Source organism: Neolamprologus multifasciatus, chromosome 16, assembly GCF_963576455.1.
Source record: "Neolamprologus multifasciatus chromosome 16, fNeoMul1.2, whole genome shotgun sequence".
Taxonomy (NCBI): Eukaryota; Metazoa; Chordata; class Actinopteri; order Cichliformes; family Cichlidae; genus Neolamprologus; species Neolamprologus multifasciatus.
Genome location: NC_140454.1, coordinates 22,967,523 through 22,979,959, shown reverse-complemented (window position 1 = coordinate 22,979,959; position 12,437 = coordinate 22,967,523). Strand labels below are relative to the sequence as shown.

At 37.5% G+C, this 12,437-nt stretch overlaps 1 protein-coding gene across 3 annotated transcripts in view; it reads right to left on the bottom strand.

The window, feature by feature from the left end:
• erbb4b (erb-b2 receptor tyrosine kinase 4b) overlaps positions 1–12,437 on the bottom strand; it is a 322,434-nt gene that overhangs the window by 56,483 nt on the left and 253,514 nt on the right. For all 3 annotated transcript variants that reach the window (XM_085136594.1, XM_085136596.1, XM_085136595.1), the window contains exons 17-19: positions 10,426–10,558; positions 5,988–6,110; positions 3,818–3,916 (exon numbers count right to left, since the gene is read on the bottom strand). In XM_085136594.1, coding sequence (XP_084992720.1) covers positions 3,818–3,916; positions 5,988–6,110; positions 10,426–10,558 — 355 coding nt within the window. The remainder of the gene's footprint in view (positions 1–3,817; positions 3,917–5,987; positions 6,111–10,425; positions 10,559–12,437) is intronic.

The window sequence follows — 12,437 nt, the reverse complement described above, 5'->3', positions numbered from 1 at the left end:
ATGAGACCAAAATGGAACTTTTTGGTCAAAATGCAAAACGCTATGTGTGGCGAAAAACTAACACTGCACATCACTCTGAACACACCATCCCCACTGTCAAATATGGTGGTGGCAGCATCATGCTCTGGGGGTGTTTCTCTTCAGCAGGGACAGGGAAGCTGGTCAGAGTTGATGGGAAGATGGATGGAGCCAAATACAGGGCAATCTTGGAAGAAAACCTCTTGGAGTCTGCAAAAGACTTGAGACTGGAGCAGAGGTTCACCTTCCAGCAGGACAACGACCCTAAACATAAAGCCAGGGCAACAATGGACTGGTTTAAAACAAAACATATCCATGTGTTAGAAAGTCCAGATCTAAATCCAATCGAGAATCTGTAGCAAGATCTGAAAACTAATGTTCGCAAACGCTGTCCATCTAATCTGAGCTGGAGCTGTTTTGCAAAGAAGAATGGGCAAGGATTTCAGTCTCTAGATGTGCAAAGCTGGTAGAGACAGACCCTAAAAGACTGGCAGCTGTAATTGCAGCAAAAGGTGGTTCTACAAAGTATTGACTCAGGGGGCTGGATAATTACACACAGCCCACTTTGCAGTTATTTATTTGTAAAAAATGTTTGGAATCATGTATGATTTTCGTTCCACTTCCCACGTGTGCACCACTTTGTATTGGTCTTTCACGTGGAATTCCAATAAAATTCATTCATGTTTGTGGCTGTAATGTGACAAAATGTGGAAATGTTCAAGGGGGCCGAATACTTTTGCAAGCCACTGTATATACACACTAGCACCTTTTTCACAATATGTTGTACTGGGTCAGAATGTCAGAAGACAAATGCCAGACTCACACTTCTAGAAAATTCATCATGTTTACCAGCATAGACTGAACTGCCAAAGATCATAGGACCCCTTATTCTGTTTAAGGTTGAAGTTCCTCTTGAAGTGAACAGCAAGGTTCCACTCAGTCAAAAACAGTGCAATTTTATTCAAAACCTTGACATCAAAGTGACTTCGCACTTTGAGATTGTCAGCATTCTATGTGGTAAGCGAAAAAAAAAAGTAAATAGACCAAGGTCAGATTGCTGCAAATCAGGAATATTTGCCTTTAAATATAGAGCATTGGTTTCTTTGTGCTGATGTTGTGTATTATGAAATCTTTCTGTTATACTCTACAGTATGTAGACACAAAGCAACTATACCTGAAGCTTGTAATATTGCATATGATGGCAACATAAACACTAACACTAATCCCATGGTATAGAAACTCTCCAAAAGACAGAAACAGGCTTTCATTTGCTCACCTGCAACTTTACAACAATTGAAAATTCATCATCGGGTGGGTAGGTGTACGCCAAAATACACAAGACAGGCAGGTGTGGCTGTTTGCTTTTACTGGGGAGAGAATCAATGCATAAAGCTGCAATGAACACTGACAGAGAGATGCAACCACTATACATTTTAGAACTGATATGGCTCATCTATCACAATGCTTACATAATGAGGTCCCTGTTTACATGCCAGTGATGGGTATAGTTACACTGAGGGTAATGGTAAATTAGGCCAAAGTCTTTGACTGACTGACTTTTCCTTTCTGCCTGCAGGATTCCTTACAAGCAAATTTATATTGTGGTGTTTACTTAGCACTGCATTGGGTTATCCTGTAATCTGTTAGCCCTGCATCCTATTCAGATCCCTTCTGTGAGCTATTATCCAGAAAACAAAATACTTCCACAGCATCCTAAATAGCATTTCTTGAGGTTTTTATATATAAAATGAGTATATACAAGAATTATACTAATTGAAAAACACATGACATGAGGAATTGTGACAATAGACTTTAGAGCCATTAGGTGGAGAGGTAGGGACAGTAGTAGTTGTGGTTAGGTATTGTAAAAAAAAAGAGAGAGAGAGAATGTGTCTGTGATTAACAAACCCTGTGAACATCCCTTTAGGCCCTGGAAAGCACTACTGTTGGGCTGAGATAACAGTTATATAAAACACAAAAAGGGATTTGCAGGGGTTGTTCTTTTTTGTACACTGAGTGTATAAAGTTTACATCCCCACTGAATTGTAATTTCGCTGTTACAATTAAATACAAGCATTAGGAAACGCTGTTTTTACAAACTTATGCTACTTCTGTAGCTCGTCATGAAGGTAAACTGAAATAAGGTAGTTACAAGTCTTCAGAATTGTATTAGTATGTAATAATATTAAAACAATTTGTTTAAAAAAAAGCTAAACTGAAACTTTTTCTATTTTCTGTGGATCACTGTTGAGAAGTGCTTTATAGATTGCTGCATTTTGTGCATTGTATGGATGTCTCACATTATTAAAACTGATATATTGGAGGGCCTTGGAGAATAATACCTGAGTAAAACATTAATATTATTAACATAAAAAAGAAAATAAGATTTTAATTATCTTTAATCAAAACTAAAGGAATAGCATGCTCTAGCTGTTATCCTTATTGCATACACAAACATGCACACTCCTAAATGCACGCAGATCGATACACACATGGCGGTACTGCACCCTTTCCTTTTGCCAAGCACTTGCTGAAAGGAGACAGGGTTTTATTGTTAGCCATAAAAAAAAGAGAGGTTCCCTTCTCTTACTGCACCACAGGTAAGGAGTGGCAAACTCCTACACAGAACCAACCACACACACACATGTTGAAAGACAATCAATTCTCTGTGACATTCTTCAAACAGTCAGTGGCAAGTGAGACTGGGGCATTGAGTGGCCTGCAGCTAGAAGGTCACCAGTCAGAAATCCCAGTCTGCCTGGAAAATAATGGATGGCAAAGTAAATGAATGGCACTCTGCTTTCCCTTTGTAACTACCACTGGTGTTCCCTGGAGCAGAAGCTTGAGCCCCCAGCTGCTCAGCAGTCAGTCATTAGAAGACGACTGTGGATCTAGACAGAGGTGATGGAAGGTATTCTTATGAGGAAAATGAACCAAGTTTACGAGTAGATCCACATGGACACATGCCTTTCTGCTGCTATATACGTTATCTCCACTGTTTCTATTGCCCCTACATGTTGTTATCTCATTTCTCTGTCTGATTTTCTGATTGTCAGACAACCTCCCAAAGCACTTGGAACATAAATTAAACACATATGGGATATTCATCAAAGACATCGTGATAAAAATAGAAATGCTAACCCTCTAAAACTCTTCCTTTTAGACTGTCAAACTAAGTGCAAAACATGAGTGCAAGTGGGTCGCTTTCAATGTGTGTGCGTGTGTGCGTGCGTGCATGAGTACGTGTGTTGATATGAGTTATTTCATCTGCATTGCATCATCACAGGGTAATAATTTTGATTTTTTTTTCACTCTTCCTTTCGAAATGAGCCAAGATGTGAATGTTTTATAAATGGGGCCTAGTGCACTGTGCTAGGAGCCCATGGCATGGTGCGTGTATGTCTGCATATGTAGGGCTCCTACAGGCCCCTTATGGTTTCTAGTCTGCTGTTTGTGGGGTTCAACTTTAGTTGTTATAGATTTCACTTTACAACCATCTGTGAAGTGCTTTTGTAGGCTAGTTTAACGCTAAACTGAAGTTAACTTGTCAGCAACGAATGCAATGTACAGCTGGTTAAAGGCCTTTAAAAGAAAAGGTCAGTGTTTGCTCCCTTACACACTGTATGTATAAATTGAAGCACCTTTAAACAGTGTGACTAACAGGCTTTGGAACAAAAGGTGTACAAACTACATGATATTTAGCTTGCAATTTACCTGCGTATATGTTATCTTTATAAAAGCTGAGTTTGAATTGTATTGTCAAGTCTCTTTTTTTGGATTTTGTTTTCAAGATACTCACATCCATGAATTCCACATTAGCCTTGGGTCCTGTGGCCTCATTTAGGATTTTAATGGCAACAGGGATCTTCACAGTTTCTCCCTCTGGGACCCAGATACCCTAAAGAAGAAACACACACACACACACACACACACACACACACACACACACACACACACACACACACACACACACACACACACAACATGATGATGAGTCATTACACTAATTGCACAGTCACAAATCCTCTACTCACAGAAATGATGTTTAAAAAAAAGTATTATAACTCCTGGAGGAACAGCAGGAATCTCAATAAATTGAGCGTTTTACACTCTAAATTCTACTTTGTCAGCTTTATAAATAACAACGTTCCATATTTTCACTTGCTGATTATAAAAATGAACTGCATGCTGTACCATTAAGGTTATTTCGCCCTTCAAAAAGACTTGGGCAAAACTATTTAATCATTTTGAAGTATCTAATTGTAGGGAGGTTTAAAGTGATTTAACGGCTGCCAAAGTGGATGGAATATTTGAAAGAGGAGAAAAATTAAGTACCTCTCAACTTTTTCAAAGTGATTAAAATGTGTTCCACCCTTATGTGACTACACATCCAGAGTGACAGAATGGCCTAGATTTTACACTTAGTCTAAAAACAACTATCCCATCAAAGAATTATCATCATAAGGTGATAATGACGATCGATTTGATGCAGTTTTATGTTCCCTTTTACATGTAATTCTGCAGATGATCATTATTCAGCACAATAATTTAAGGGCACACTTTATGAAAGCTTGTATATCGATGTTCTAACTGAAAAACATGCTTTACAGGTTTGTAAATACCTCAGTTTATTAACAACACATTTATTTAAAACTGCGTCTGCAAACGGGCTGCTACAGCTAACACTGCAGAATAAAATGGCATATTTTACTTTAGGAGGAGAACATATCCATACACAGAATTTACCATTTTATTCTAAAATGTTTAGAAAACACATGAAATTATTTACATATGTTACAGCCTGCTTTAGGGATTAGTACTTGTTTGTGTGTTTTGTGTTGCAGGAGTTCTGTGCAGCTGTTTAAAGAAGAACCTCGCCTTTGTTGCTATACTGCTCTGCTCCTGTGAAGGTGTCTATGCCATCTCCATGCCATGTCATCCTGTTTTGCTTTGAATTTTCCTTTGAGTTTTTTTTTTTTTTGCACATACAATGTATACCATATACCTAGCCATCCATCACTATGCTACACCACTAATACAGACCTACACACATCTTTCTTAATTTATTTAATTGCTTGTGATCTATGAGCGGGTTGCAACACATGAACTGCACATTGTGACAGAACATGTGACAGAAGAATCTATAGCTCCAAATTGTTCTCTTAATGGTGAAATGCTGAGATGAGCCAGTTAAGCATATTGCCACCAACTATGGATATGGGTCAAATCAAGGAACAGCATGTGGCCTTAGTTTTATTAAACATAAACCTAAATATTGCTACACTTTAATTAACTAACTGTGTTTTAGCTGTATGAGCGATCTTATAAAGCACTCAGTTTACAAGTTGGTCTAAATGCTGAACCTATGAACTCTCAGCTATGGAGATTAGGTACAAGACTGATGTCTTCTGGCTGTAAAAGACCTGTCAGGGTTCTATAGCTCACCTATAAGACTTGAAACTGACTATACAGCATATCCTTACAAGTCTAGAAGTGCCTTGAAATTTCCCAGGAGAGCATGCAAGACCTTGCTTTGAAAAAGGACATACACTGATGCCACATACCTCTGGCCTACAAAAAAGTGCTACAATGAGAATGGGTGGACACAAAAAAAGACGAATTATAATTTCAGTGAGTGAAAGTCTGCTCTTTCTAATTTCAGATTTTTTTTTTCCAACTTCTACCCAACCCTTCATTGCTCTTATGGTGACCTCAGCTACCTCTTATTTCACTGTCACCCCAGGGGTCTCAGTGTCTGCTATTACTTATTCTTTTCATCTCCCGCCTCCAGCCTTCCATTTCATTTCCTGTCATTAATGATCCTGCTATGTCCCTCTTGTCTTTTTCTCATGAAGTGAGAATGTGAACACAATGTGACATCATGGTCTCACTTTTAGTAGAGGAGCAGTTAAGTATTTGAAGCTGAAATGCAAATAGTCACTATTAATTCACATTTGATTGTATTTTACCTTGTAAACAGTTCCAAAAGCTCCGGAACCGAGGATCTTGACTCTTTTGAGTTCTGTTTCTTTCAGGATGCGAAGCTGGGCTTGATTGGGTGCTGTTCCACTGGGTGTTAAAGGTTCCACCAACTAAGAATGCAATAAATAAGTCAGTGAGTGCTGGAAGACAAGTCTAGAATCTACATAACAAAAGCTACTAAGATTAATTCATAATACTTTAAATTAAAACATCACAACTTATCACAGGATTAGTCCAATATGTGATACTTGTTGCTGAGCAATTAAATGCAATTTAGCTTCTCAGGATCTCAGGAACACACTTCCATATTAGAAAAAAACAAAACAAATAAAACCCCAAAATAAAACACACCTTTCTTCCATGCAAAATCCTTCTTTAGAGAATAGGACAGTTTCTAAAAGCTGTGACCTAAATTCCAGGAAGTCAGGTAGTGAAACAGGTTTTACAATAACAAAACTAAAATTACTATTTAAATTGTAGAAAAACAAGAGTAATTTCATACAAAAGTTTGACTCAAATGCAACATTTACTCTTAAGGAAGGTTCCAGTGGGTAAGAAAAGTACACACACACACTGGGTGGGTGGACAGGCAACATGAACACCCAAGTTTGTGACACTGATAACTCAAGAATGAAGCAACGTAGGACTTTCAAATTTATACTACAGGTGTTTCTACTAAAAATCTCAGATGAGTTTGAATCTCAAGGTTAGAGGTTAAATTTTCTGAAAAACTTGTGACTCAAGAACAAAGCGACATTGGAGTTTCAAATTTATACCATAGGTGTATCTACTAAAAATCAAGACAGCTGGTTCTAGTTACATTTATTGCCCCTGCACTTGTGGTTACAGTAGGGTTGTAATGGAATTTTTTCCCAGCAAGATAAATCTAGACTATGATGAACCATTATTATGACATTCTCTACGGTAAAAGGAAGTGAAAGTGATACTACATGGGAACAGAAGAGAGTGATGGAGAAAGGTGGATGAAAACAGAGAAAGACTGGGGGAGACAGATAATTAAGGCAGCTGAACTGGAGTTGGAATTTTTGTTGTCTCATTACTGCTCAAGTGGAGGAACAAACAGATGAAATAGTAGGAGAAGCAGAAAGATTATATCCGAGGAGGGAGGAAGGAAGATGTGGAACGGGAAAGGAACTGTAGCAGAAACAACAACAAGACAGCGATGGAGAAGCGAGCTGCTGAATTAGTCAGAGGATGCAAAAGCATAAGTGAGGGAGCAATATAAGGAGAATTAAAGGAGAGGGCGGAAGATTAGAGAGGCAGAGAGGACAGAGAGAGCCTAACAGACAGAGTGTAAATCAGCCTGGCTGTGCTTGGCAGCTTCTGTCCCTCTGGCTTATGGTTACCATTTGATTAAAAACAATAGCCATTCTTCATTTAAATGGAATAACAAATCAGCTTCTGCAGGGTGGAAACAAGTAGGCTGGGGGGCCACAAACACACCCAGGACAATACAGACGTCTTTAAAATGATCTAACCGTACACACACAAAGGCAAAGCTCTATGCTATTTCCACTGTGCTGGGAGCTGTCCAGCATAAGTGGTGCTGAAGATGTTGAGGCTGTGTAGCAGTCGAACAGCAGCAAATGTAGCTATCCACCTTCTCTCTCTACACTGCATTTCTGAAACTGAAGCAAGTGCTGCCTGAAATATACTGATCAAAATATTAACACCACATACCAGATCTTGATGAATGAAATATTTAAGTTTACATACACTATATGTACAAAAATACTGAGTCACCTACACATGACATCTACAGGGGGTCCAAGGTCCATGGAAACCATGCCATGGAGCTCTCGTTGCACGGTGTTTGTGTTGATGTTATTTGCCACTGTGCAATTATTGAATCATCAGAGCCATGGCGACTTTTACACACAACACACCTCAGCACTCAGCGACCCTTTTCTGTAAATTTATGTGGTCTTCAATTTTGTGGTTGAGTTGCTGAAGTTCCTAAATGCAAATGCTTCCACTCTAAAATAATTCCACTAACAGGTGATTGTGGAATATCTGAGAGCAAAAAGAATTTTGTGAATTGTCTTATTGTAACAAAGGGATCCTGCCGCAATATTGCACTCAAATTCAGTAAGTAAAATAATGTAACTTGTTGAAAACAACGGTTAGTGGACTCTAAAGTGCTCAGTCATTTGCAGACTAAATTCAAAATCATACCAAAAATCTAAATTAAATTGCTCAAGTGTTACTTCATTGTTTTAAGCAGTTTATATGTTGCTATTCTATTAATGTGGTGAGCTGGGCAAAATGACATTAAAACCATTAGACAAACATTTCACGTGCAGACTGATCTGATTAGATCTATAGTCCATCAACATTTTCTTTTAACAAGTCTAAAATTATTTCAGGATCAGGGTGAAACTGATGCGCAGTGCCTGAAAACTAACTAGTTTCAGACTTTATTTTAAGCAAATGACTATTAATCAATGAACCTGCAATATAAGACTTTCCCTGCAATTACATAAAATGCATAATTTAATATAAATACTAAAAATTAAGGAAAAATTATCTTTTTTTTGTTGCAGCCCAGAAACAAATTAAGACAGGATGGTTTCAAAGAGAAAAAACGATTTCCCATTTCATCTCTGCTCCTGCATTCTATTTCTTTATCTGTCCTTGGAGCCAGCCACTACTTCTGGAGCATCTAATACAATTACTGGGCCATAAATACAGTATTTTTTATTAAATACATGACATGTAACAAGAAAGGCTCTGTAATATATTAAAATAGTGCCTGAATTTATGTATGACTACTAAAAAGAGACTAATGTAAATACTCAAGAAATAGTGGCAGTTTAAGGGTGGCCCATATATGAACGGGTATAAAAGAAGTATAATAATTTATCATCTTAATGCTGGTTTTTTTTTCAAGACTCTTCACTGATACTTGTGCCCTGAATAGAGAAAAAGCACTGAAATGAGACCTTATTCTCAGTGTGGACACATAAGTACATTAGATGAAGTACTCTTCTGGGTTTTTTTTAGATAAAGAAAGAGTACTTTTGCCTCTTCTAATGGTATACTCCCTTAGCTCTTCCTAAAAGAAGTGCCCCTATAATGCACTGTAGGATATTCAAACCTGAGTCGTCAGAGTTTCTAAAACTTTCTACAGTTCTGCAATAGTTATTTAGAATCCACCAGTCAGTCTCTATTTTATTTCTTTTTGCTTTTTTCAGTCTTGTTTTTCTCATATTTTGCACAAGCACAGGCCTGCAAGCACATACAAAAGAAAACGTCACATCCATATATATTTCCTATGTCTACGCATTTTGACATAACAAAGTAATGTCATGAACTGCATTGTAGTAACAACGGTCGCATTAAGAAGGCTTTCTTTAAAAAAAACAACAAAACACTTTTATTGCACAGAATGACACATTGTACATGTGTGTTCATTATGATGGGGACATTTGTTAGATAGGTTTATAGTCTTAAATGGTAATTATGTGACAATTTATCTTAGGCCATATTAAAAGTATTCCAAAAGTAATGTAACAAATTATTTTCTCTGGAGACTAATTAAGGAACATACTGCATTACATTACATTTTTTAAAATAATGAGCAATGTGTAATATGTTTCAAAAGCAAAACAAATATCTTGTGATTCCACAGAAGACCATTTTCATCCATTTGCTCTGTGATTGTGAATTAATGAGTCTGAGAGGAGGAAACAAACTAACTAATGAACCAAACACTGGTACGTAAGAGGCAAAATTCCAATCAACTTTGAAATGACTGAATACATTTACAAGAAAAATCGACGCATTTTAATAAATAATGGCCTACATTTCCAAAACAAGCTCACTATAGTGAAAGGTGTGGCAGTAGGGGTGATGTAGACAGCAATAAACTTTCATTTGTCTATTTTGCACTTCCTGGTGAACAAAGATATATCCATACTTCTTTATTTATTGACATTTGTTGTTTTCTTCTGAATAGGTCATTTTACTGTAACCTCTCCTCAAAGTCTGGAGGGATGGTTTGTGATAACGTGTTGATTTGGGGACAAAATCAGGTGTATTTACTTACTGATAAATCCAATTGCAATGTAGCCTGTAATTTGATTATGTAATCTTCTCCAGGCATAACAGTACCATGGCATATTAGAGGGAAACAAATACGAGAAACAGAGCCAAGATTAAAGTAATAAATTTTACTTTTAGTTCTTTAAAACTATGGCAGACTTATTTGCGCTAATGGGATCCAATTTCAGAGGCGTATACTATAAGATCACTGTTGACACAAAACATTTAGCATAATTTGGGCCAAGGTAACTTAACCTATGTCCTTAGTTTCTGATTATCTTTCAGTGCAACAAACAGCATGCTCTTTCTCGCTGGAACATCAGCTTTTTTTTTTTAAACTTAATTCACTTTCCTGTTTACCTCTGTCTCCAGGAAGCGGCGAAGAGCCCTCTTTTTCTTAATGTTCTTCCGTCGCACAGACACTGCTACACTGAGTACCATGATCACCACCATGAAGAGTCCTCCGATTACCCCTGCTGCAATCAGAGGGGTTCTGAAGAAAAGATATTGGAGAAGGAAAATACATAAAGAACAAAGAAGAATTACAGAAAAGGGAGAATGTTACTGGGTATCAGTATAGAAGATCACACACACACACAAACTAAACTAAAAATACATCAAGCAAACATCGGGCTTATACAAGCACAAAGATTAACACACACAACATGTTTCTACAATATATATCCATGTGGCCGATCCCTTAAAAACCTCTTCCCCTTCGGTTTTTGTGTATTTTCCCACTAAGCTTCATGTGGTAACAAATATCCCTCCATGCCCTCTCATTAAAAAAAGGGGGCTGAGATCAAAAACATGGAAATAATCTTCAAAGAGAATCCTCAGAACCACACTGATGCTGTCACTTGACATGAAGAATCTCAATATTTTTACTGATATGCACCTCAAACTGTCCGAGTTGGCTTTCTGATATACTCGGCCATGGCTGGTTTATTTGATCTATCGGAAGAACCGTTCATAATCAAAATAAGGATGTTATTCATGGTTGTATATTATGGACTTCAAGGATACACCTCCATAAAATGATATCACATTCAGCCCTGTTCATGGGAAATGAAGAATGTTTTATCTCTCTGTCATCACAGTCTGTGGCTGCACAGGGGAAATCTCTATACATGTGATAGTTAAAAGAAAGGGGGAATAACCAATGAAGACACGCAGGCACTATTACCTTACTTTAGATAGAGACAGGTGTCAAATTAAAGGGAAAAAAGCAGAAAAGGTGCAACACATTATTGTATAGTTATGCAATTATTATCCTAGCATGCTCCACTGAATTTCTAAAAATGTTGAGCAGGCACAATTGATTCAGATTTTGTAAAAAGATTGCAAGTGACAAGGAGGGTTTAATGGTTTCAGTCCCATAGACTTCATTATCCATAAGTGCTTCAATAGCACAGTGACTAAATTACAGATTGTTACATTTGTATTTAGAGCTATCAAAAAGACACAAGTACATAACTAGGGTCAGAAATTATGGTTGTACCCATTTAGTGACTCTGATGTTTGGGCATTAGTGCAGTATGCAAGAGTTACTCTTCTTATGGTGACTGAAAGTTTCAATACAAGATGTAATAAGACCATAACCACTGCTGTGCACCAAAAGAATGGCACAGCCTGAACATTTACAACTTTATCCTACGATTTGTGACTGGAGCTGTTGTGGTGGCATCACACCTTACTTAGACACTATATGTTATCCTAGTCTTAACTTTACCCCAATCTGTGTCTTGGAACCAACAGTGAAGGAGAAAAAAATACTCTAGATATATAAAAACGGTGGTTCTTTAGATTATCCACTAAAGACTTTGGATAATTATAAAATTCCCTGGTGACTCCATGGCATCATCACGATTCTTTGGTGAAACAGCTTGATCGTTGCCAACGTACACAGGTTTGTTTCTCGGAAAGAAGAGATTGAGGCCATTTTAAAATCCATTTTAAAATTGCTCTGAACCTACAACCAGGTGATGTTTACCTTATTTTTGAGGCTTACTAATATCTGCAGATCTAACACACTTACTTTATCATTTACATGTGATATGTATATACACAGATAGCAACACTGGTTTCTTGCTGCCACAATGAAATGATTAGGCAGCTAGTAAATACAATAAAGTAATTCAGTGCACCCGGGGGTGAAATGCACCAGCACATAATGCCTGTGAAGCCCTGCACTGCTTCTACAATCTGGGTTTTATATGGATTAAACAAATAAGATATGGTATAACGAGATGATTAGCGAGCTTTAGAGGTGCTGGTAGACTATTTTGGAAAATAACCTAGACTAATTGTTCTCCCCATTTCTCATGTTTATGCTGTTATCTATCTCTTGGTGTTACCTTCATATTTAATGG